The 24,179-nt window shown below is 49.0% G+C and overlaps 1 protein-coding gene and 1 pseudogene across 2 annotated transcripts in view; one reads left to right on the top strand and one right to left on the bottom strand.

The window, feature by feature from the left end:
- LOC144614272 (integrin beta-3) overlaps positions 1 to 24,179 on the top strand; it is a 55,403-nt gene that overhangs the window by 26,086 nt on the left and 5,138 nt on the right. The window contains exons 4-14 of one of the 2 annotated variants that reach the window (XM_078437040.2): positions 467 to 719; positions 2,286 to 2,448; positions 3,075 to 3,236; positions 6,028 to 6,123; positions 6,549 to 6,638; positions 7,342 to 7,476; positions 8,935 to 9,364; positions 15,281 to 15,503; positions 16,668 to 16,768; positions 18,927 to 19,046; positions 22,189 to 22,409. In XM_078437040.2, the coding sequence (XP_078293166.1) occupies positions 467 to 719; positions 2,286 to 2,448; positions 3,075 to 3,236; positions 6,028 to 6,123; positions 6,549 to 6,638; positions 7,342 to 7,476; positions 8,935 to 9,364; positions 15,281 to 15,503; positions 16,668 to 16,768; positions 18,927 to 19,046; positions 22,189 to 22,208 (1,793 nt within the window). In that variant the 3' untranslated portion in view covers positions 22,209 to 22,409. Of the gene's footprint in view, positions 1 to 466; positions 720 to 2,285; positions 2,449 to 3,074; positions 3,237 to 6,027; positions 6,124 to 6,548; positions 6,639 to 7,341; positions 7,477 to 8,934; positions 9,365 to 15,280; positions 15,504 to 16,667; positions 16,769 to 18,926; positions 19,047 to 22,188; positions 22,410 to 24,179 lie in introns of those variants that run through there. The other variant, XM_078437039.2, reaches the window with a different exon arrangement.
- LOC144614428 (U2 spliceosomal RNA) lies at positions 17,976 to 18,130 on the bottom strand (annotated as a pseudogene).

Genomic DNA, 24,179 nt, shown 5'->3' on the forward strand with positions numbered 1-24,179 from the left:
AAGGGTGGAGAATTTTAGGTGGAAAAAAAAAAAAGAGGTTAAAATAAGAGGATTGGGGTGCCTGGGTGGCTCAGTTGGTTAAGGATCCCACTCTTGATTTTGGCACAGCTCATGATCTCACGGTTGTGGGATCAAGCCCCGTGTTTGGCTCAGCGTGAAACATGGAGCCTGCTTGGGTCTCTCTCTCTCTCGCTCACTCTCTCTCTCTTTCTCTCTCCCTCTGCCCCTCCCCTGCTCATTCTCTAAATAAATAAATAAATAAATAAATAAATTAATTAATTAATTAATTAATAAAATAAGAGGATCAAGAATTGTAAGAGGAATAGAATTAGGGGGAGAAGAGAAAGGATCAGGGCTTTCCAGTCTGGTTTGATCAAGAAGTTACTCAATCCCAACTGTGTCCAAATCCACTTATTAAGTCTTAGAGCGGGAAAAGGAGAAAAACAAACATCCTCTTGCCTTCCAGATGATTCGAAGATTTTCTCCGTCCAAGTCCGGCAGGTGGAGGATTACCCTGTGGACATCTACTACTTGATGGACCTGTCTTACTCCATGAAGGATGATCTGTGGAGCATCCAGAACCTGGGCACCAAGCTGGCCTCCCAGATGCGCAAGCTCACCAGTAACTTGCGGATTGGCTTTGGAGCTTTTGTGGACAAGCCTGTGTCACCATACATGTATATCTCCCCACCAGAGGCCCTCAAAAACCCCTGCTATGAGTAAGTCCCTCTCCGAGAAGCCAGGGCAGCATCACTTGCCATTGTCTCAGGCAGGTGCAAGTCCTGTTGCCTGTTTCTAGCTCTGGGGTAGATTCGTTGGCTGCCGTCTGGCCAAATCCTGTCTGTTTTCTACCTTGGTCTTCCTGTCTGGCAAGTGAGCTGGCCTGTTGATCCGGAGCATTGTGGCAGTAGAATCCAAGGCTGTTTGGAGTGTAGTAACTGCCAAAATCTTTGTGACTCTTGGGAAGAGGATTAGACAGATGGGCATTTAGAAAGGGTGGAGAATTGGGGCGCCTGGGTGGCTCAGTCGGTTGAGTGTCCGACTTTGGCTCAGGTCATGATCTCACAGTTTGTGGGTCTGAGTCCTGTGTCGGGCTCTGTGCTGATAGCTCAGGGCCTGGAGCCTGCTACGGATTCTGTGTCTCCCTCTCTCTCTGCCCCTCCCCGGCTCGCACTCTGTCTCTCTCTCTCTCTCAAAAATAAAACATTAAAAAAAATTCAAAAAAAAAAAAAAAAAAAAAAAAAAAAAAAAGGGTGGAGAATTTCCAGAAAGAAAACTCATCAGCTTCTTGGTCTTGTTACAAAGAAGTAGGAGACAAGAGAAAACGAGAGGGAAAGGAGATAAAAAAGTAGAGAGACATTTATGGATGAATAAATAGAGGAATTATAATTTCGGAAGGATTGATTCCATTGTCTCCTCATCATCAAGGTTATGAGTACTACAGAGTTAATATGCAAGGGGGATTAAGTCCTGGAGGAATATAAAAAGAGTGGAAATGATATTTACTGACCTCTCTAATAGTCTGAAAATTGATATGTGTGTTTCTGTTGACACTTTGGCTTATAACTGAATGGCTTATTTAATTGGTAAAGACCCTGAACATCCATGGAGTGTAATCATTTCAAAGGATGGTTACTGAGCCAGACAATGGATGAATTTACCTTTTCGTTTTCAGAGTTATACGAGGTACCCTTTTGACTTTCTGTCTGGGTTGTTAAGTTCCCCAGTAAAGATGTCAGCCATCAGTTAAACTGTTGGTTGGTTTAGTCTGCTGCAGATCTATCAATTTGTTGGTGGTTCACGGATATGAAGTTGTTGATGAGCTTTTGCTTTATTGTTGTGTCAGTGTTACCTTGGAGAGGTGTTAAGTCCAAGGTGATGGTAACAACTGGAGCCTCACTCTGATATAAGCGCTTTCCATGAGTCAACTCATGGAAGCCTCACAATAACTCTTAGGAGATATGACCTATCATTTTGACCCTCTCATTTTGACCTATCATATGACAGTCTCATGGCTAGTAAGTGGAGGAGCTGGGACTTGAACCCAGGCAGACTGGTTCCATAGCTCACTATCTTATCTTGGAGGCCAGCTGGAGGCAAAGCCACCATGATGACTTGGGTCATTAGAGGGGTTTGGAGTCTGAACAGTCTGGGTAGTGGCGGTTGTATGGAATCGGCCTGGGCCTTGTGCTACCCATGCTTGTCTCCCCCTTTCTCCCTCTTACTCCTCATGCAGCCTTTTCCAGTTAGGGTTTCTGCTTCAATTATCTCCCTCCCTCCACCAGTATGAAGAACACCTGCTTGCCTATGTTTGGCTACAAACATGTGCTGACACTAACTGACCAGGTGACCCGCTTCAATGAGGAAGTGAAGAAGCAGAGTGTGTCGCGGAACCGAGATGCCCCAGAGGGTGGCTTTGATGCCATCATGCAGGCTACAGTCTGTGATGTGAGTTTGGACGGCAGGGAGTGGCGGGTGTGGTTGGCGTAGATTAAAATGGGGAAGAAGGTGGTCCAACTGTGGGGGTTTCTGTGCGAAATAAGAGAGAGGAACAAAGAGTTTTGTATAGTATGAGCAGCACATTTCTCCTGTTATGCAGCCTTTGTTTGTATCGTTCCCTGGCCAGAGCAGACGTTTTTCTGAACCTCAGTGATCCCAGATGTTTTCTGGGAAGAGCATCTTCCCACCTTTTCTAGAAGGGTGTCAGAGTCAAGGCTGGATGAACCTTAGCAAAGCGGGCAGGTGTTCAGTTGGGATTTCTCTAGCCCAGCCCGGGCTCGTACTTGCCGGTGGCTTTCTAGATGGGCCATGTGATTATCACTGGAAAAGTTATATTTGGAGTTGAAGTAGGTGTCTTTCAGCTGCCTGAACTAATCAGCTGAGACTCTTTTCCTAAGAGACAGAAACCTTCAACTTGGAAAAGCTCTGGCTTGTGTTCTGAGGACTGGGACTGAGGCCCCTCTTCGAGACGACTTGTTCAGCCCTTCACGCGTGGAAGTCCTTGGATCTTTGTTTTCTACCAATGATGTGGCTTAAGTTGCTTTCTCTCTTTTGCTTTTTTTTTTTTTTAACAGGAGAAGATTGGCTGGAGGAATGATGCCTCCCACTTGCTGGTGTTTACCACTGATGCCAAGACCCATATTGCGCTGGATGGAAGGCTGGCAGGCATTGTCCAGCCCAATGATGGGCAGTGCCACGTTGGCAGTGACAACCATTACTCTGCCTCCACTACCATGGTGAGATTCTTGGTACCACCTATGGTCCCAATTCACTCTGGCCAAGGCTGCCCTAACCCAGGCAGAGTCTTTGTGTGAATGTGGAAATGGCGGCACTTCCCCTGGGCAGGGTGCAAGGCTTGTTTCAGTCTGTCCTCCCGCTGCCCCCCATACCAACTGGACACCCTCACCCCCGGTACGGCCTGCACAGCCATTATAAGTGGTCCTGGCTGTGGCATTGTCGCCACCACCTCCCCTGCCTCCAGCAGCAGAAGCAACAGCAGCAGCAGCAGCAGCAGCATGGCATCCAGAATGGACCCAAAGGACTTTTGCAGGTCCAGCTGGGAAGCGGGCCTTCCTGTCTACTGTGCACAGATTAGCCTCTTCTTGGAATACCGCGCTCACTTGTGATTATTGGAAGAAGACAGAGGAAAAAGAGACAAAGATCATCTGAAGAATGGCGATCTGTTCCTGTGAGGAAAGGTTAAAGGGACAAAAAGGAAGAAGGTGAAAGGATGATGTAGCTGATACAGAAGATGACTTCTTCTAAGTTGTTTTCTATGGCCTTAGTAGGTCAAGTAACAGGAGAGGAGTTAAGTGGCTGTAAGCCAGGAAGAAATGTAAGACCCTCAGAATACTGATACCTGGGCATCTGGGGGGAGGTGTGAACTCTACGTCTCTTAAAGACAGTATAGCCCCTCCTTGTCTAGGTGGCTTAACGGTACACCTGTGTAAAGGCGGGAGTTCCTCGCCCCCCCCCCCGCCCCCGCCCCCAAGCTGGATGATCTCATGAGTTCTCTGCAAGGTCTAGGATCCCAGGGACATGTTCGCAGTTCACCAGCATCCCCATTGTGGCTTGGGTTCTTTGGTGTCAGCCATGTCCAAGTGGGCAGGACCGGGCACTGGGTGAGTCAGTAATCATTGACACCTAATGTACGCAAGGCACCTTACCAGGGGCTGAGGGGGATAAAGGGACTACGTAAGGTCCTACCCTTTTTGGTTTAGTTGAGGAGACGTGCTACCAAGAATACAAGATGCATGATTGATTAGTGTGCAGTGGGGTAGCACGCTCAATAAGGGCTTTAGGTATTCAAAGGGGGAAAGCTCATCATGAACTGGGATAGTCAAGGAAGGACTCCCAGAGAAGGTGGGACCTGAGCTGGGTCCTAAGGAAGGAGGAGGGTTACCAGAAAGAAGGCCAGTCCATGGCGGGGAGGGGGGGGGCAGCTCAGTGGTCAGCGGAAGAGGGAGAGAGGTGTATGCCGTGTGGACCAGAAGGCTGAGACCACGTTGGGGAGGATTACACACGCCAGGCTGAGGCGTTTGTCAGTAGTTGCAAAACAAGAAGAAGCTTCAAAATGGGGCTTGACACATGCTGGATGGAGAGTAGGGAGACTCGGAGTTCTGCCTTGCAGCTCCCTCCTTCCTTCCCGCTCGTCACCCGCCCCTCTCTCCTCGGAGCCCCAACATTCCCTTGCGATGCCCCTCTCTGCACTTCGCTTTGTGTCGTATGTACCTGGCTTCGGCACTAGACTCTGAGCTCCTTGGCAGCAGAGACTGTAATATGTGTATCACTCAATAAATGTTTGTTAAGCGAATTAGTGGGGGGAAAAAACGAGGCCTGACAACTAACTGGTGTGAATGCATCAAAGTCCAGTAGGAAGAAAGATGCTTGGTTTCCTTTCTTCCTTTCTTTCTTTCTATGCTTATTTATTTTATTTAAAAAAAATTTTTTTAGGGGCGCCTGGGTGGCGCAGTCGGTTAAGCGTCCGACTTCAGCCAGGTCACGATCTCGCGGTCCGTGAGTTCGAGCCCCGTGTCAGGCTCTGGGCTGATGGCTCGGAGCCTGGAGCCTGTTTCCGATTCTGTGTCTCCCTCTCTCTCTGCCCCTCCCCCGTTCATGCTCTGTCTCTCTCTCTCTCTGTTCCAAAAATAAATAAAAAACGTTGAAAAAAAAAAATTTTTTTTTAATGTTTATTTATTTTTGAAGGAGAGAGAGACAGTGTGAGCGGGGGAGGAGCAGAGAGAGAGAGAGAGACAGAATCGGAAGCAGGCTCCAGGCTCTGAGCTGTCAGCACAGAGCCCGATGCGGGGCTCGAACTCACGGACCGTGAGATCATGACCTGAGCCGAAGTCGGATGCTCAACCGACTGAGCCACCCAGGCACCCCTATGCTTATTTATTTTAAACGTTTTATTTATTTTTGAGAGAGAGAGGGAGAGAGAGCGCGCACGTGCGCATGCATGGGTGGGGTAGGGGCAGAAAGACGGAGACAGAGGATCAGAAGTGGGCTCTGTGCAGACAGCAGCAAGCCTGATGAGGGCCTTCAACTCACAAACCGTGAGATCATGACCCCGTCAACCAACTGAGCTGCCTGGGTTCTCTTTAATGTTTATTTATTTATTTTGAGAGAAAGAGAGAGCACACGCAGTGTGCAGGGAGGGGCAGAGAGGGAGGGAGGGAGCGAGAATCCCAAGTAGGCTCCACGCTGTCAGTGCAGAGCCTGATGTGGGGATCAGTCTCATGAACTGTGAGATCATGACCTAAGCCAAAATCAAGAGTCAGACACTCAACCAACTGAGCCAGCCAGGTGCCCTGAGATGCTTGGCTTTGACCAGCCTTTGCCTCTTCATCTGTCCCTGGAGTTCACAACTGGGTTTGTGTTGCCACTTAGTCCATTGCCTCACACTGATCATGGCGTGAAAAGGTTTCAGCACCACCACCGTCTGGGCCACAGCCCAAATCAGCCAAGTTCTAAGGTGTAGAATTCAGGTGAATTCTTAACTGACTTCCACATCCTCCCATTTTACAGGATTATCCCTCTCTGGGGCTGATGACCGAGAAGCTATCCCAGAAAAACATCAATTTGATCTTTGCTGTAACGGAAAATGTAGTCAGTCTCTACCAGGTGACTGTGCCTTCAGGGATTTCGGGAGTGGGGTCTGTATTGGGTGGAGCCGTCTCTGGGAACCCAGGCACACTAGCACGGGCCATGCTTCCCAACCAGGAAAGCCCCTCCTCCAGCCTATTCCCAGGGGCAAATGGTTCCTTTTTATGGTCTCTCTCCTCCAACCTTGAACCTCACGGGATGGGTGTGTTGGTGTTTGTGGTGCTGGAGGGGAGTAATTTATTGGGGGAGAGGGGTGTGAGAAGTTCTTTATAATTTTTCTCAGGGCTGCAAAACTGCTAGGTTTGTTCCTGGAAGTGACAAGTAAAATATCCCATCCTTCCCTCAATCTTCGTTTCAAGACCCTCATTCTGATTTGGGGAGGGCTTTTGAGATCACCCTCTTCATTTAGTCAGCCTTGCACATCTCTCTGTCTTACCTTCTAGAACTATAGCGAGCTCATCCCAGGGACGACAGTGGGGGTTCTGTCTGCCAATTCCAGCAACGTCCTTCAGCTCATTGTTGATGCTTATGGGGTAAGTGTCTCGCACTGGGGTTGGGTCTGCTAAGAATCCACCTCACTCGGCATTCCCCAGGAGGGAACGCAGATTTTGGAGTCCTGGATGTGAGTCCACGATGCAGCCTTCACTGCCTTCCTCTTATTCTTCTAGAGGCTGGCTGATGGCCAGCACTGGGAGGAATGCAGCCTTCTGAGAGGGAAATGGCTCAGAAAGAATTGCCAGGGAGTGTCAGGAGCAGTGGGTGGAAGAGCTTAGAGAAGGTGGAAAGGAAAGAGAGGTTGGGGGTGGTGATGAGGAAGGACAGGGTGAGGGATAGGGCTCCAACAATAGAGAGAAGAGGGAGCTGAGCCAAGGGGAAGATGAGGTTGGTTAAAAATTAGGTAAAAAAAGCTACTATCCAAGGTGACCAGTGCTAGCCCTCCCTTTTTGCATGTCTCTGAGGCTTGCAGGAGGGTGTGGCTGGTTTAGATTTTACCCAGATTCAACTAGACACCAGGGGGCACAGAGAGAGAGAGAGGAGCAGACCTTGGGCAGGAAATATTGTAAGAAATAGGCTCCTAAGGATGCTCTCCTCTGGCAGCTTCTAAGCAAACCCCAGCACCCAGCACTGCCGCGGTGAGTCCATGGCCACCTGGTATTTTACTTGGGGTGGAATTGGTTCCTGTCTACTTCCTCTCGGCTCATCTCCTTAACCTTCTTTTGCCCCCTTTCTGCTCAGAAAATCCGCTCTAAAGTAGAGCTGGAAGTGCGGGACCTCCCCGAGGAGCTGTCTCTATCCTTCAACGCCACCTGTCTCAACAACGAGGTCATCCCTGGGCTCAAGTCTTGTGTCGGACTCAAGATTGGAGACACGGTGAGGTGGGCTGGGCTGGGCAGGGGCTGAAGCTTCAGCTCTGACCCTGGCCTTTGCCCCTGAGCGTCTGTGGGCACCCTTCCATTCCTCCCCTGCACCTTCTTCCCGAAGGTCATTACAAGTTGGATATAACGGAGCTGCCAACCTTTTCCTCTGACTCCTGTTGTCTAAACTTCTCCGCTACGTGGAGATTTTTAAAAAACTTGCGTTTAGCTTACCTCTGTTTGTTTATGCACAGCTGATTGCAAATGAAAATATTTCTTACCTTTGGCCCAGTCTCCAGCCTCCCCTAAGGTAATACCTGTCTTTCCTCTACAATGTGAAACGGCAGTCACATCTACCGATAGTTGCTGAGCGCCAACTTTGTGCCAGGCATCATTCGCTGCTGGAGATTCAACAGCAAATGGAACAGGCAAAAATACCAAATACCCACTGTCATAGACTTCCAGAACGCAAATGTTCATTTTGCCTCTCAGGTCCCTCTGTGGCCTCTATGGCTTTCTTTCCTTACTGGTTCTCTTCTGCTTCTGCCGATGGGGGGAGGGGTTGGTGAAGAGGGAGGGAAGCAGAAAGGGGGATAGCTATATCTCTATCACCGGTATCATCTGTATCTCTATCATTTCTGTATCTAGGTCCATCCATCTGTCCGTACACCTATCTATATTCTAGAACATGTGCACATATCCTGTCTAAGAAATATTGGCCGGAAAGGTGTTTGACTGCACAAGTGATGATGTACTATATGGAAATTAAACAGTAGATCCTGAGCCTTTGGTCACTGTGTGGCATCGTGTGGTGCCATATAGTGCTTTGTGTGTCTGGCTGACTGACCTTGTGTATAATCAGTCCAGCTGGCTTCATTGGCCAGAGAAGAATTTTTATAAGATCACAGGTTCTGTTCTGCTTGAGCTGGCTTATTTCACAGGTGGAATTAAAACACACACACACACACACACACACACACACACACACACACACATATCCAGGGGCACCTGGGTGGCTCAGTTGGTTGAGCATCCAACTTCAGCTCAGGTCATAATCTTGTAGTTCGTGAGTTCGAGCCCCACCTCAGGCTCACTGCTGTCAGTCTGTCAGCGCAGAGCCTGCTTCAGATCCTCTGTCCTTCTCTCTGCCCTTCCCCCACTTGCAGTCTCCCAAAAAATAGATATATATATAAAAAAAACCAAAACCAACCTCTCTCCTGACTGTAAATTATGTCTGTGCACCCAACCAGATACAACTGGACAACTGTCCCCAGGCTTTTCTTTTTGCTTTGCAGACCTTGGTCATTTGGAGGCTGAGGAACTCCAGGTTGCTGGGGGATGAGACACCCAGTTTGGATATTCCCGGGCAGGGCAGGGCGGGGCAGGGCGGGGCAGGGCGGGGCTTCTTTCCCTCCAGGGCTGGAGTGATAACAGGGTGCGCCTGTGTTTGAATGCGGTCTTCCTTTCCACCCAGGTGAGCTTCAGCATTGAGGCCAAGGTGCGAGGCTGCCCGCAGGAGAGGGAGAAGTCCTTCACCATCAAGCCTGTAGGCTTCAAAGACAGCCTCACCGTTCAGGTCACCTTCGACTGTGACTGTGCGTGCCAGGCCCATGCTGAGCCTTACAGCCGCCGCTGCAACAATGGCAACGGGACCTTTGAGTGTGGGGTGTGCCGCTGCGGGCCCGGGTGGCTGGGGTCCCAGTGCGAGTGCTCCGAAGAGGACTACCGCCCCTCGCAGCAGGAAGAGTGCAGCCCCCGGGAGGGCCAGCCCGCCTGCAGCCAGCGGGGCGAGTGCCTGTGTGGCCAGTGCGTCTGCCACAGCAGTGACTTTGGCAAGATCACGGGCAAGTACTGCGAGTGTGATGACTTCTCCTGCGTCCGCTATAAGGGGGAGATGTGCTCAGGTGAGTGAAACTGCACACCCTCCCGCCCCTGTACCCGCGCACGCTCGCTCGCACATCCACAGCCTCTGGAAACTTAGGCCGGGGCTTAGGTGGGCACAGGAAGGCCCAGCAGGCAGAGCCGAGTGGATGGTCCTTCCACTCCAACGGCAGAAGACAGGAAGGAGGTTCTCTGTAATTCCGCTCTGCTCCCCGCGTCCTTGCTCCTGGGGTACACAGCGGAAGGGAGCCTCTGCTCTCCTGGAGCATGGGAACGAGTGGGGGAGCCTGAAGGTGAAGACCGTTATTTTCTTTTCTTCCACCTGCCATCCTGCTAATACTTTAAATCACTGGCTCTTGATCATTTCAAGGATGCGGAACAACTCCCTTTTTAGGTTAAAAAAAAAAATCTCTGGCTGCTGGTAATTAGATTTTTAGTAGTTACAGATTCGGAAACTGCATGGTATCAGAATGCGTAGTAAAGTTGGTAGTAATTATTTTACATGAATTTGTCTTTTCATGACAAGACTTGGAAAATAGTAAAAAAGCAAGGCAATGGAGCACGTTTAACAGCCAATACACTCGGAACAATGAGTGGAAAATCATAAGCTCTTTTTACATGCTGGCACTATTTTGTTATCGCTATTGGCACTATAACGTTTTGGATTCTAGATCTGTGCTGTCAGATATAGTAGCCCCGTGTGGCTATTTATTTGTAAATTAGTCACATTGAATTATAACTTAAATAAAATTTAAATAAATTTAAGTTAAATGAAAAATGAGGGGCGCTTGGGTGGCTCAGTAGGTTAAAGCTCTGACTGCACTGCCAGGGTGTTGACTGCATAGAGCCCGCTTGGGATTCTCTCTCTCTCTCTGCCCCTCCCCCATTGGAGGTTTTTTTTTTTTTCCTCTCTCTCAAATGAACTTAAAAAAATTTAAAAAATAAATGAAAAATGAAAAATTCATTTCCTCTGTTGCTCAGGAGCTCCACGTGGCTCGTGGCATGCTGGACAGCACAGACATGGGAAAGGATTGCCATTGAGAGGCCCAGCCTGCAAACTGGGGGTTACGATTTTGGCTCCTTCTACCTGCAGGATACTTTTTGTCCTTCTCATTACAAAATTCAGTAAAGTCTTGAGGCCCACGGAAAATCTCAACCTGGTCTTTCCTTGCCCTAAAGACTGCTCCTAGGCTACTTCCCCAGCTAGACCAAGTGGAACTAATGTGAATGTCGTCTGTATGTGCTGACAATACTTGCAGAGGCAACTAGGCAGCCTGAGTAGTTCCTGGGGCACTGGGGATAGGTTTTCGCTGGATTATGGTCTCTGAGGCTTGATTCCTCTTGTGACAGAGAGATCAAAGACATTTGCAAGTTGTTTAGGATTGGTTTATGGGTGTATTGTGTGGTTAATTAACACAGATTATAATTGGCTTCTTTGGTGATCAAATCTATGGCGGAGATTGGCTTCCTTTGCAATGGGGCTTAAAGGAGCCGAACTAATCCAACCAGATGTTCACTTTAACATCTGCCTTTAAGAAAGCTTGATTAGAAAGGGCTGCCAGTGTGGTTCAGATGGTTAACTGACTCTTGATTTCGGCTCAGGTCACAATCTCAGGGTTTGTGAGTTTAAGCCCCACGATGGGCTCCTCCCTGACACTGTGGAGCTTGCTTAGGATTCTCTCTCCCTCTCTCTCTGCCCCTCTCCTGCTTGAGCTCGCTCTCTCTCTCAAATAAATAAACTTTAAAATTTATATATATATATATATGTATATATATATATGTATATGAAAACTTGATTAGAAAGGTAAATCTATGTCATTCTTTTAAAAAAAAATTAAAAAGGGGGCACCTGGTGGCTCAGTTGGTTAAGCATCCTACTTCAGCTCGGGTCATGATCTTGCAGTTTGTGAGTTTCAGCCCTGCGTCAGGCTCTGTGCTGACTGCTCAGAGCCTGGAGCCTGCTTCAGATTCTGTGTCTCCCTCTCTCTTTGCTCCTCCTGTGCCCATGCTCTGTCTCTGTCTCTGTCTCTCAATAAGAAATGTTAAAAAAACAATTTGATTCTAAAAAAACTTAAAAAATTTTTTTTAATGTTTATTTATTCTTGAGAGAGAGAGAGAGAGAGACAGAGACAGAGACAGAGCATGAGTGAGGGAGGGGCAGAGAGAGAGAGAGAGAGGGAGACACAGAATCCGAAGTGGGCTCCAGGTTCTAAGCTGTCAGCACAGAGCCCGACATGGGGCTCGAACTCACAAACCTTAAGATCATGACCTGAGCTGAAGTCGGAGGCTTAACTGACTGAGCCACCCAGGTGCCCCATAAATCTATGTCATTCTAAAACATGCCCAAGTCACATAAAAAAGACTTCTTTTTATTATCTACAACATTGTTTCCTTTATTCATGTCAGCAAAATTTGACAGAGATTGGAAAAAAATGGTAGCAGGGAGATTAGGGGAGAAAGAGATCAGGCACGGACCCCCCAACAGCAGTTTGAATTAGAGGGTGAGGGAGGCATTTCAGCTCATTTTACTAGTGAATAGTACTTACATCATATTCAGAGTACCAAAAGGAATGGTAAGTTTGATGTGGGAGACCACGGGGAGTAGGGTGGGGCTGAGGGGAAGAGGGTTGTCCTACGTGAGGCCTACAGATAGCCCCTTGGGGGCACCAGGGACAGAGGGAGGGCCACTTGTCCTCCAAGCCTCCTGGTTCCTGGTCTGGTATGAGGCAGGGTGGGAGGGACCGCGGGCAGAGTGTGTTTCCTTCAGCTGCTGGCCCCACCGATGCTGCGAAACAAAGCCATCGGGTTCAGCAGCCTGCTTCCTGCCTCTCACTGGTGCAAGCACAGCTCGTCAGCAATGCGCTCCACCCAATTCAGGAGGGAACCCCAGGCAGCAGCTCAGAGGCCTCCCTCCCCCACTGCCAGCCCGGGTGTTGTGTGCCTACTGGCTGCAGGTCTGGATCCTGTGGTGCTGCCGTCACACTCCCCAGTGACGGATGCTCAGGGACACACACTTATTGAGCACCTGTTCTGTGCCAGGCGCTCAGTCCACACGGGTGAACAGGGGGCATGCGTGATTCCTGACCACTCAGTTTGTAGACCAGTTCACCATTGTCTCTTCCCTGGGCTGCTGGCCTGGTCTGTTCTTTGCTGCAAGCAGTGGCTCACGAGGGGGGCATGCTATGACTTAGCCATTTCCCCAGCCTCTGGCCTTCCCCCTCCCCGCTGGAGGCATGGTCTTTTGTGGTCATCTGTTATCAGCACTTCCTTCGGAAACATCAGGGAGTGCATCCTTCTCCCCGAGGGACTCATCCTTCTCCCCGAGGGACATCCATGAGCATAGATTGATCAGACACCCCTGAGCCAGGTTCTGTGCTGTAGTGTTGTGGGATAGGGAGGCATGAATAAGACAGTTTTGCCCTTAATTAACTTACCTGAGGATAATTCACAACATGAGGCAGAACGTGCCAGATCTTAGAAGTGAGGCGTCCTTGGGGCGCCTCGGTGGCTCAGTTGGTTAAGCGTCCAACTTCGGCTCAGGTCATGATCTCGTGGTTTGTGAGTTTGAGCCCCGCGTTGGGCTCTGTGTTGACAGCTCAGAGCCTGGAGCCTGCTTCCGATTCTGTGTCTTCCCCTCTCTCTGCCCCTCCACCCACTCTCACTCTGTCTCTCAAAAATAAATAAAACATTTTTAAAAAATTAAAGAAAAGAAGTGAGTTGTCCCTGGGGAATGTTATAGGAGTCTCCTGGAGAGAGACCCAGTGTGAACAGAGGAGGCCTGGGTGGCTTCATGGAGGAAGTAGGATGTCAGACAAAGGGTCGGCTCATAAGGCAGGGAGGAGTGGGGCTGACATCGGCCTGGGAGTCACGCTCTATAGGGAGAGGTCATTCCCTCTGACCTAAAATACTTGCTCCTCCCTTACCCCTCCCCCTCCCTCATCTCCACCCCTCCCCTGCTGCCTTCTTTTCTATTTCCCTCCTCTTTCTTACACTCTCTCTTCATTTCTCACCCTCCTCCTCTGACTTTGCTGTGAACCCAGGCTCAGCCACCCTTTTGCTGGAGGGATGCCAGTCCTGTGACATTACCGCACTGTAGCTTCCTTCTGAGGGCTGACCCTGCCAGGGCTCGGGCTCGGCCTGCCGGCTCCGGCCCGCCACTCTACTTCCAGCCTCGCTCCGTGGCTGGCCTGGCAGACCATCTTCTCAAAGGTTACTTTGTTTGGCCTCACAAAGGAAACACTATGGGACAAGGGTTTCTGAGGAGGCGGAGGCCTCCGGGTGCTGCCAGACCTCTGTGGCGTCTGCCTTTCCCTGTTCGGGAGCCATCACTGAAAGCTGCTTGTAGTAGACACTGTGGGGCCCCTCCAGCTGCTGTTAGGGCTGCTGATAATGGCTCACAGCTGCCCCTTCCTTGGAATTATCTTCAGCTGACAGGAGCTGTCTTGCCCTCAGACCTGGGCCAATGACTGGTGGACAAAGGTTACACAAGACCATTCCCTTTGCCTCCGGGTGGAGCGGGCTCTACTCTCCAGATATTTGGAGCTGGGGCAGCTGACCTTATGTTTGCCATCCAGAAAGAAGCAGACATCTCTTTCCAAGGCAGCAAAGGTGTGTCTGAGTCTTGAATAGAGGATGGTGCTAGGATCACTGGCAGAGAGACTCATTGACCAAGGGCCTCTAGTCAGACCCACTGGGGTCCCTGGGGAGCAGAAGATGCCAGCTAGTGTCTGTTTGAGCCTATGCACCTCGCTCTCCTCCACCATCTTGGGGCCCATCCGCTCACACAGTGACATGATTTTGAGACCCGTTGAGGTTACTTCCCCTTGGCTCCCTGCCTTTCCTCTGATTAACAGTCAGATTTTTATTATTCATCCACTTCTTCCTGATTCGGAATCCTTGAGAATGAGTCACCCTTTCTTCTGAGTTTGGGAGAGCCAAGTTTTCAAGCCTTGTTAAGTGATTAGGGGGATGTAGCACTGAGAGTTAACACCTGCATTTAACCAATCTACCCCCTACCCCAATCTCTCTTTCCCATTCCTACATTCATGCAGTAAAGTGAGTAGGTCTTTCCTACTAGGGCTGATGGCTCTCTGCAGTACTGTGATGATACAACACAGGGCACATGCTGGTGAATGTGTGTGTGGTTCCCAGGATTTTTTTTTCTTTTTTAATGTTTATTTACTTATTTTGTGTGTGAGAGAGAGACAGGGAGAGAGAGAATCCCAAGCAGGCTCCAGGCTGTCAGCCCAGAGCCTGATGCAGGGCTTGACCTCACTAACCAAACCGTGAGATCATGACCTGAGCTGAAATCAAGAGTCAGATGCTTAACCAACTGAGCCACCAGGCACCCTACCCAGGAACTTAACTAGGACACAAGCTCCACGGTAATAGGGACCTTTCCTGTCTCATTCACTGCCGAATCTCCAGTGCCCAGTGTGAGCTCAATAAATATTTGTTGCATAAATGGATAAAGAAACATTAATTGCATGCCTACTGTATTTCAGACGTTACGCTAATCCCTGCCGACGGACAAATTGATATGTCCTCTCTCACTGTGGAGCTCAAAATCTAGAAAGAGAAACAGATAGGCAAGCAAATGGGCTGGTCATGAGGGTTAAAATAGAGGCATATGTAAGTGCTGGGAGAACACGTAGTAGACAATTTGCTCCGGGGAGGTCAGAAAAAGTTATGGAGGGGAAGGAACTTTTGAGTTGAGCTTCGAAAGGTAAGTGGGAGTTTGGTAGCGATCACAGGACGAAAGGGCGTCAAGGCAGAGCTAGCAGCATGAGGCTAGAAGGATAGAAGGTGGTGACGCTTCCGTGGGGTGTTAATGAGTGGCCGTGGGAGGAGGGTGGATGAGGGTAAAGCTGGAGAGCAGGCTGAGCCACGGGTTGGGGCCCCTCACCTGCTGCCCGCCCCCTCGGGCTGTGTGCTTTCAGGTCACGGCCAGTGCAGCTGTGGGGACTGTCTGTGTGACTCCGACTGGACCGGCTTCTACTGCAACTGTACCACGCGCACCGACACCTGCATGTCCAGCAACGGGCTGCTGTGCAGCGGCCGGGGCGAGTGTAAGTGCGGCAGCTGCAAGTGCATCCAGCCCGGCTCCTACGGGGACACCTGTGAGAAGTGCCCCACCTGCCCTGACGCCTGCACCTTTAAGAAGTGAGTGGGCAGAGAAGTGAGTTGGAGCCAGTCGGGTGCTAGAAGGAGGGAGGGGGTCCCCCAGGCTAGAATCCCCAACCCTCCAGGTTCTTACTCACCAAAGCTTCAGGAGGAGGCGTCCGCTGCAGCTAAGAGGCTAGCTTTCCTCTTCCCACGGAAAAGTTTGGGCAAAGAGGGAGGGAGAGCCAACCATGCAGGGGCCAAAGTAGCACCCGCTGGACTCCAGTTGGAGAAACCCCTCTCCTGGGATGGCATCCTGAATCCCTGAGTTGGGAGGAAGGCTAAACCAGGGAACTTCTGGGGAACGTTCTCATGTTCCGATCGTGTGGGAGAGTTGGGCTGGAGTTATGAAGGATTCTGTGAAACAGGAGATGTTCGCTAGTACAAACTCCACTCATCTGGGGTCAGGGGAAGCTCCTGCCATTTCTCTTGCCACTTTCAGCAGGGCTGGGCTCATAGGCATGCAACCTGTGCATTTGTACAGAGCCCTGTGCTTAGAAGGGCCCCATGCTTGGTTTACCGCTCTGCTGGCACTGTCTTGTAATGCTTAGGGATTTTTGAACAAGGGGCCTGACATCTTCTTTTGTGCTGGGTCCCCAGATTACATGACCGGTTCTGCCTTTAAGGCTCCTCGAAGTGGCACACGCCTTACCTCCTGTCACACTCTCGGATGGGACATGAAGAAGTTTAATGAGGGGACTGGGGCCTTCTGCCTGCCAGGCCCTGCCTCTGGGTGAGGAGGAACTCCCACCCCTGAACTCCAGACCCGACCCTCTGGGTCCCCCAGAATTGTCTTACAGGGGTTTTTGTTTCGGTGTTTGTTTTCCAAGGTGGGGCAGCTTTCTGGTGTGTGGATGTCAGAGCTGGACTGACACACACGTAGGTTTGCTCCTCTCTCGTCTTTTTTGTTTCTTTATTTTTGAGAGAGAGAGAGAGAGACAGAGTGCAATTGGGGAGGGGCAGAGAGAGGGACACATAGAATCTCAAACAGACTCCAGACTCTGAGCTGTCAGCGCAGAGCCTGACGCAGGGCTCAAACTCACAGGGCTCGAACTCGAAGACGGCGAGATCATGACCTGAGCCGAAGTCGGATGCTTAACTGACTGAGCCACCCAGGCGTCCCTCTCCTCCCTTGTCTTAATCTCTGTGTCGTCTCTCTTTTAGGAAGTGTGTGGAGTGTAAGAAATTTGACCGAGGAGACCTACATAAAGAAAATACCTGCAGCCGTTACTGTCGTGATGAGATTGAGCCTGTGAAGGAGCTCAGTAAGCTCAGCATGTCTTAGAATTGTGCACATATGCGGCTGCTGAAGTTTTCAGTTGATCCCAAAACGTGTCTATGTCTCATCAGTAAAATGGAAGAGTAATCCCTGCCTCAAAGGCATGTTGTACAGACCTGATGCACACTAGGCACTTAATAAAGGCCAGCTTCCCTGAGTCCTCTTGTGCCCTCTGCTAATTTGTTCCACAGTCCCTCCCCATTCTGCTGCTTCCCGGCACCCACAGACTCAGCAAGACCCTACAGATAACTTTTAAAGTATGTAGAAATCAACCCTAACTTGACCTCCCCAGGGAGAGGAAGACAATGCATCCCATTTTACGGATGAAGAAACCTAGGCTAGGTGATGTCAGTTTAGGAGGCTAGTAACCATTTACTGAGTTTACTTAACTGAGAGTGTTCAGCAATGCCCAGGCATACTGCTCTGCTGGTTTGGAGGGAAACCTTCACCCTTATGGATTTTAGCTAAAATCATAATGCTGTAGCCTTTTTTGGCTCTCTGGAGCCCTTCCTAGAATAAGACAGATAAAAATACAGTGGTGAGCAAAACTCTTGCCTGCAGTCATTGTAGTTTGAATTTCACCTTGACCAAAAAGGGGATAATCTTTGTTGCTGTCAGCACATCTGATGTTATCTGGGTCAGCTAGGCATTGGTTGGTCTAGGGAGATGGCAATCTCTCCTGAGATAGCTGTCTCTCACGAAGGCAGGAAACATGTTTTCAGTGAGAGCCACAGTGAGACACAGCCAGTCAGTCGGCTTCTGGCTTGGGGTGTTACAGAAAAGGGTCAGCTCTCTGGATCCTTTGGCTAATATCAGAAGTGGGGCTGGTGGGGGGGGGGGGTGAGGGGCATGATTTGGGGATTGAGTTTGAAGAGACGGCTTTTCCTCCTGAGGAGAATCGGTATGCTGTGATTAGCTCAGGCGGGCAAGACTGCTGAGAGAGATGTGAGATGTTTTTATTACCTAGACCAGAGGGGAATCTCAGGTTAGTTGAAAGTATTTCTCTTACCCCCACCCCCGTGCCATGATAATCATAAAGATAAATGCTTGTTTGTATGGAATTGTGTAACTTATAAAAGTTAGGCAAGTATCTTTTCATACACATGATCTTGTCTTTTTCTCAGCCACCTAGTAGAGTAGAACTGTGGTACTGTTGTTATCTTCATTTTGCAGATGAGGAAACTGAATCTCAGGAAAGCTACATAACTTGCCCGAACAAGTTAAGCTTAGAATGAATCTGGAAATCCTTACTCTTTCCACTGTACTCTTATACCACTAGTTTTCGGGCGGCTCATTGAGTTCAAGTCTGATACTACACTTGATCTTAGCCAAAAGGCCGAGAAACAATCATTGAGTTCAAGTCTGGTGTGCTCTGAGACTCCTGTTTTAGTTCTGTTCCATCACGTACTTGTGTTGTGATCTTGGTGCATTTGCTTAACATCATCGTGTGTCAGTTTTACCTGTCTGGTTGCATCACTATAGGACGTGGTGCAAATGATAGAGGGGCACCTATAGTTTCCCTGTCAGAATAAGAGGCTTCAGAATTAGAAGGGGTGAAGCCTACAAAAAAGTGATGGGAGTCAGAGAAGAGAGGCTGGCTCTGGAGAGGAACACTGGATCAGACGCAGAAACGGAAGAAATGTAAGGGCTTTGCCAACAAACTATTGAGAATAGTTGAGCCAGGAGGGAAAGGAAAGAGAGGGAAGGGAACACCCTTCTCTATTAGGTACTGTTCACTTGACATCATTTAGTTCTCTACCAGTGTTGTGAGGTGGGTTATCCTTTTCCTTTCATAGATGAAGAAAGAGCCAATGAGGTCAAGTAACTTCCCCAATATTACGCAGCTGACAGGTGGTAGAGCCAGGCTTTGAATCACACTGTGTCATGTGTTCTGTCATGTCCCTTCCAAGGGAAGGAATACGAACCAAAAAGGGTCTGGGAGGGACAAAATTCAGCAGCGAGGGTCATCTAGAGGCAATTGCCAGGCACAACAGCCATCTCAAGTCTAGGCATCTTGCCTAATGTCAGGCATAGGGTTTCCTGTTGCATACTTTCTCAGAAGTCCCATGACTGGGGTTTGGGGATGGCCCCGTCTTCCAGGAATTGCCTTGTTTTTCACTCTCCCATATTTTCCCCTTCCTCAGAGGATACTGGCAAGGATGCAGTGAACTGCACGTACAAGAATGAAGATGACTGTGTTGTCAGATTCCAGTACTATGAAGACTCCAGTGGAAAGTCCATTCTCTATGTGGTAGAGGAGCCAGGTACGTGAACCGCCAGGGCCCCTGACACTGCACCTATAGGGAGAGGGAGAGCCACGTTAGGCAGCAATTTCCACCCATTACGCCTCTTACACAGAACAGCCAAGTTAAGACTACCTTACAAGTGGTAAGTTAGGGCCTGTCATCTGGGGGTGGGAGATATTTAAATACCAATCTTTGTGAGAAAGTGACTTGCTAATTGAGGAGGCAGAAAAAGAAGGTGAGTAAGGAAAGGAAGAAGGTAGATATGGATCCCACGAAGGGACAAAATACATCCTGGCATTTTTTTGAGGTGACAGTATTAAGAAGTGAGGAATTTAAAGTCTGGGACTCTTCAGCATCCGCTCCACTTAAGGTCAGGTGGTTGCCAAGGGCAACCTGTTCGCTGCTTCAGAGGAAGGCCTGATGCTTTGAGGTGTTGACCTTACCAGGGTCACCATGAGACACAGTACTGGCTTTGAGGCACCAAGCCAAGGTGTTCTGAGCACTGAAAAGATAGTGCTTGCTCTCACAGCCTTCTGGAAGCAGGAGGAGCTCATCCGTCATACACAGACCAACCACAGGTTTGTCGCCATCCAGTGTAGTAGATTAGCTCTCTTCCCCTTACCACCCCCGTCTCCTTCCTTTCTCTTACACAACAGACGAAGCGATGAATCACTAGAAAATATTTTCGAGTACTTATTGTATATCAGCCAGTAGACTAGGTGCTGGGAATATAACAATAAATCAAGCAGATGTGGCACTCACAGGCCAGGGGGAGAGGGACATGTAAATTGATAGTGATACTGCTGAGGGACAAGGGCTGTGCCAAGGCGGGGGGTAGACAGGAGCTTCTATGAGTGAAGGAACAATGTCTGAAGGCAGAGACTAAGTCAGTTGGTTGCTCGTCAGTTGATTCCTACAGCTGTAGAAATTTCTTCAAATCCTCCTTCAGACCAGGGTCCAGCAAACACTTTCTGTTCAGGGCCAGGGGTTAAATATTTTAGGCTTTGGCGGCACCTGGGCGGCTCAGTTGGTTAGGTGTGTGACTCCTGATTTCAGCTCAGGTCATGATCTCATGGTTCATCGGTTTGAGCCCCACATTGTGCTCCGCACTGACAGTGTGGAGCCTGCTTGGGATTCTCTCTCTCTCTCTCTCTCTCTCTCTCTCTCTCTGCCCCTCACCCACTCGTGCTTTCTCTGTCTCAAAATAAATATTTTAGGCTTTGTGGGCCTTGTGGTCTCTGCCATGACTACTCTGCCATTGTAACAGGAAGGCAGCCATAGTCTATATTTAATGCACAAGCCTAAGTATATTTAGAAAGACAGGTGGCAAGCTACATTTGGCTCCCAGACAATAGCTTGCTGGCCCCTGCTTTAGGAAAGTGGGTCTCAAACTTTTCTATGTTCCCCTTGCTAAAAAATCGAGAGTCCTGAGCCCCATGCTGCTTCCATGAGCCTCTATGTTCTTTTTATTTGATTTTTTATTACATTTTTAAATGTTTATTCATTTTTTGAGAGAAAGATGGAGCACGAGTCGAGAGAAAGATGGGAGGGGCAGAGGGAGAGGGAGACACAGAATCCGAAGCAGGCTCCAGGCTCTGAGCCCAACGCAGGGCTCGAACCCATGAACTGTGAGATCATGACCTGAGCCAAAGTCAGACACTTAACCGACTGAGCCACCCAGGTGTCCCCAGCCTCTGTGTTCTTGAATAGTGCTCCTGGCAGTTGTGAGACGCCCCAATATTTGAGTGCCTCTGCTTTGGACACATCACTTCCCCTAGTGAGCCTTCTCAGACCTCCTCCATCATCCTTTCTTCTGATTCGGTTGGGTGCTCCTGTTTGAGTCCCAGAGCAGCTGTGTTTCCCTTAGATGGGCCTTCATTCCACCATTAACTTGCTTCTTTAATCACCCATCTCCCTCAGTAGATCACGTGCCCCACGAACACACGAACCATCTGTCTTATCTATCGTTATATCTCCATACTTGGCTCAGTCATCTACAGAGAAGATACTTAGTAAACGGGTTTTGAATGAGTTACTAGGACTGATTATTCGAGTTGACAGGCAGGCTTGCATACATGTTGATAACCTGCTCGGAGAACTTTGGCTGCTTGGAGAAGGAAGCGGGTGACAGTGGAAAGAAGCTCTACTACATCCGGGTCAGCCAGGGTGTTGCTGGCTGCATGGGTACCGGAGAGCATGGCGCCCCCTACCGTGATATTGTTCACCTGCCTTTCCCAGGGCTCTCACCCTTCAGAAGGGAGAAGGAAGGTAAAGGAAAGGGTATGACCTTAATTTTATTTAGCGACTCAAGGGAAAGCTGACATGGGAAGGGGAGAGGGCAGAGTCTGGGTATGTATCTGTGGGGGAGCACATGTGGATTATTTGGCCATGACCCCTCACACTTTCCCGCCCACCTGTGTTAACACGTTTCATGGATTTTTTCCACACCCGCCCTATTTGCACCTTTGTGCTTTCTCATTTTTGAAGGGCAGTACGTTCTTGCTTTGGGGTTTAACGTTACTTCATCTCTGCTATAACAATCCTTGCAGGTGCTTCTGCTGTAACACCAAAATCTTTTGGCTTGATATTCTTAGATGGAATCCACTACTTGGAATTATGGGGCAGAAAGATGGTGATAACCTGAGCTGGTACAAATAACCCCCCAGGGTGGGGGGTGGAGTAGCTTTTCTGATGTAGATTCCATCCTCCACATGAGGAGATGGGACCCCAGACCCATATTCCCTATCTTGTTGCCCTGGAATTCTGAATTTGACCTCTCTTCTCACCTACCGCCCCCAACTATTTTCAGGGGTTCTGGCTTTGTGCAGAATGTGTCATCTGAGGTCCCAGAGCATAGGAGGGGATTATTCTCATTCTCTTCCCCAACTCATGCCTTTGCGGATGGTCTCCCTGAAGGGCTGGGCCACTGCAAGGCAGTAGAGACAGCACTGCCAAAGGGCTTGGCCTTGACTGGGTGGTGTTCAGCCTACTATGTGGAGTGGGCTCCGCTGAGCTGGGTCCTTATCACTCCCAGATAGAGTTGCCTCGTCGAATACAATATGTCCCATTCAACATTTAGTACCCACTTAGGCTGAAAAATTATTGTTTATCTGAAATTCAAGTTTAACTGGATTTCCTGTGCTTTTGTCAAACCTGCCAGCCCTGCCCAGTCTTTCCTGACCTTGGGTCTCCACGATGGGTCCTCATCACCGTGGCTGAGAGAGCTCTCTAGAGACTAGCTGATCTCATCATCTTCTTCCGGGAATCCTGCCATCTACTCCTTTCAGGACAAATGCTTAATAGATGTTTTTGCCTGAAGACCTCTTGACATTCTACTTGTCCTGCCCATACTGACATGCAGAATTGAAGAGATTTCACTCTGAGGTTTGAGGGTCAGCCCTCTCTTCCCAAGAATTCATAATTGTTGTTCCCGGAAGAGCTGGTGCCCTTCACTCCTGGGAACTCAGACACTGGAACCTCACAGCCTCTCTCCAGATGCTCCTTTAATTATAGACAGGTTATAATTTGGTAGCTTGGGAAATAGCCAGCTTGGGTCTGCATCGGTGGTTGTTTTTGGGTCATGTGTGGTGAGCATAGGGTGTATGTTTAGAGAAGAAGGTGGGAGACAGTGTGGAAAGTAGGCATGACCACCTCTCCAGACCCATCAATACCCGTATATTCAAACACCTAATTACATAACACCTGAGAAGTTACTGGAGTGAGGTCACCCATCAGACACCTGTGGTTTATGGGAAGCAGAGCTCTGCAGAGCACAGTCAGCTTGGTCTTCAGAGGGGTGATGCACCTCTGTCTGTGTTGGTTGTTGACTAGGGTTGAACAGGAAGTCGGCTTTCAATAGGGTTAGGATTAAAGATGACGAAATATTTTGGGAAGGAACCCAAAATATTGTCTGGGTTGGCAGGCTTCCTGGTCTCTGTGCTAACAAGGACATTAGGTTCCCAGCCCTCAGAGATGTACATATCCAAACCAGAGAAACAAATACAAATGCCTAAGGAGCTAGGTAAATAAATTAGTGAAAACAGGTGTAACAAGAACACGAGTAATAATGGTAGCTGATAGTTATTGAGCACTGAGTCTGTGCTAGGCAGTGTTCTGAGTTCTTTAAATATATTTAACTTATTTGTTTATTTTTACAGGTTTCTTTTTTTTTAAATATTTATTTTGTGGGGGAGAGAGAGAGAGAGAGAGAGAGCATGCACGAGTTGGGGAGAGGGGCAGAGAGAGAGGGAGAGAGAATCCCAAGCAGGCTTCATGATCAGCATGGAGCCCGATGCCTGGGTGGCTCAGTTGGTTAGGCGTCCTACTTCAGCTCAGCTCACGACCTTGCAGTTCGTGGGTTCAAGCCCCTATTGGGCTCTGTGCTGACAGCTCAGAGCCTGGATCCTGCTTCAAATTCTGTGTCTCCCTCTCTCTCTGCTCCTCCCCCACTCATGCGCACTCTCTCTCTCTCTCTCTCTAAAAAAGAAATAATCCTTAAAAAAATAAATAAGTTGGGGTGCCTGGGTGGCGCAGTGGGTGTTCGACTTCAGCTCAGGTCATGATCTCACAGTTCGTGAGATCGAGCCCCGCGTTGGGCTCTGTGCTGGCAGCTCGGAGTCCGGAGCCTGCTTCGGATTCTGTGTCTCCCTGTCTCTCTGCCCCTCCCCCATACATGCTCTGTCTCTCTCAAAAATAAATAAACGTTAAAAACAATTTTTAAAAGTATATATTTAACTTAACTATGCTTCATAAGTTTTGGAATTCAGTGCTATTACTTTCTCCATTTTAAACATGGAGAGATAGGAAACAGACACCCAGAAAGGTTAAATAGTTTATCAAAGGTCACATAGCAAAGTAAGTTGTCAGCCAGGATTCGAACCCTGGCGGTCTAGCTCCAGAACCCACAGTAGCACAGCCTCCATGACAAGTTAACATGTTGCCTCTGTTTAGTGGAGAAAAGAGGGTGGTGACAAGTCTGGCAAACTAGAAAATGTGTCCCATCTAAAGGGGACAGCAGCTACTCACATCTAACCAGAGCTGCCCTGTGGGTGCAGTGTTTCCAGACCTTTTTATTTATGTTTAAAAAATTTTTTTTTACTTTTATTTATTTTTGAGAAACAGAGTGAGACAAAGCGTGAGCAGGGGAGGGGC

Source organism: Panthera onca, assembly GCF_046562875.1.
Source record: "Panthera onca isolate mPanOnc1 chromosome E1 unlocalized genomic scaffold, mPanOnc1 haplotype 2 h2.Chr16_ul_2, whole genome shotgun sequence".
Taxonomy (NCBI): domain Eukaryota; kingdom Metazoa; phylum Chordata; class Mammalia; order Carnivora; family Felidae; genus Panthera; species Panthera onca.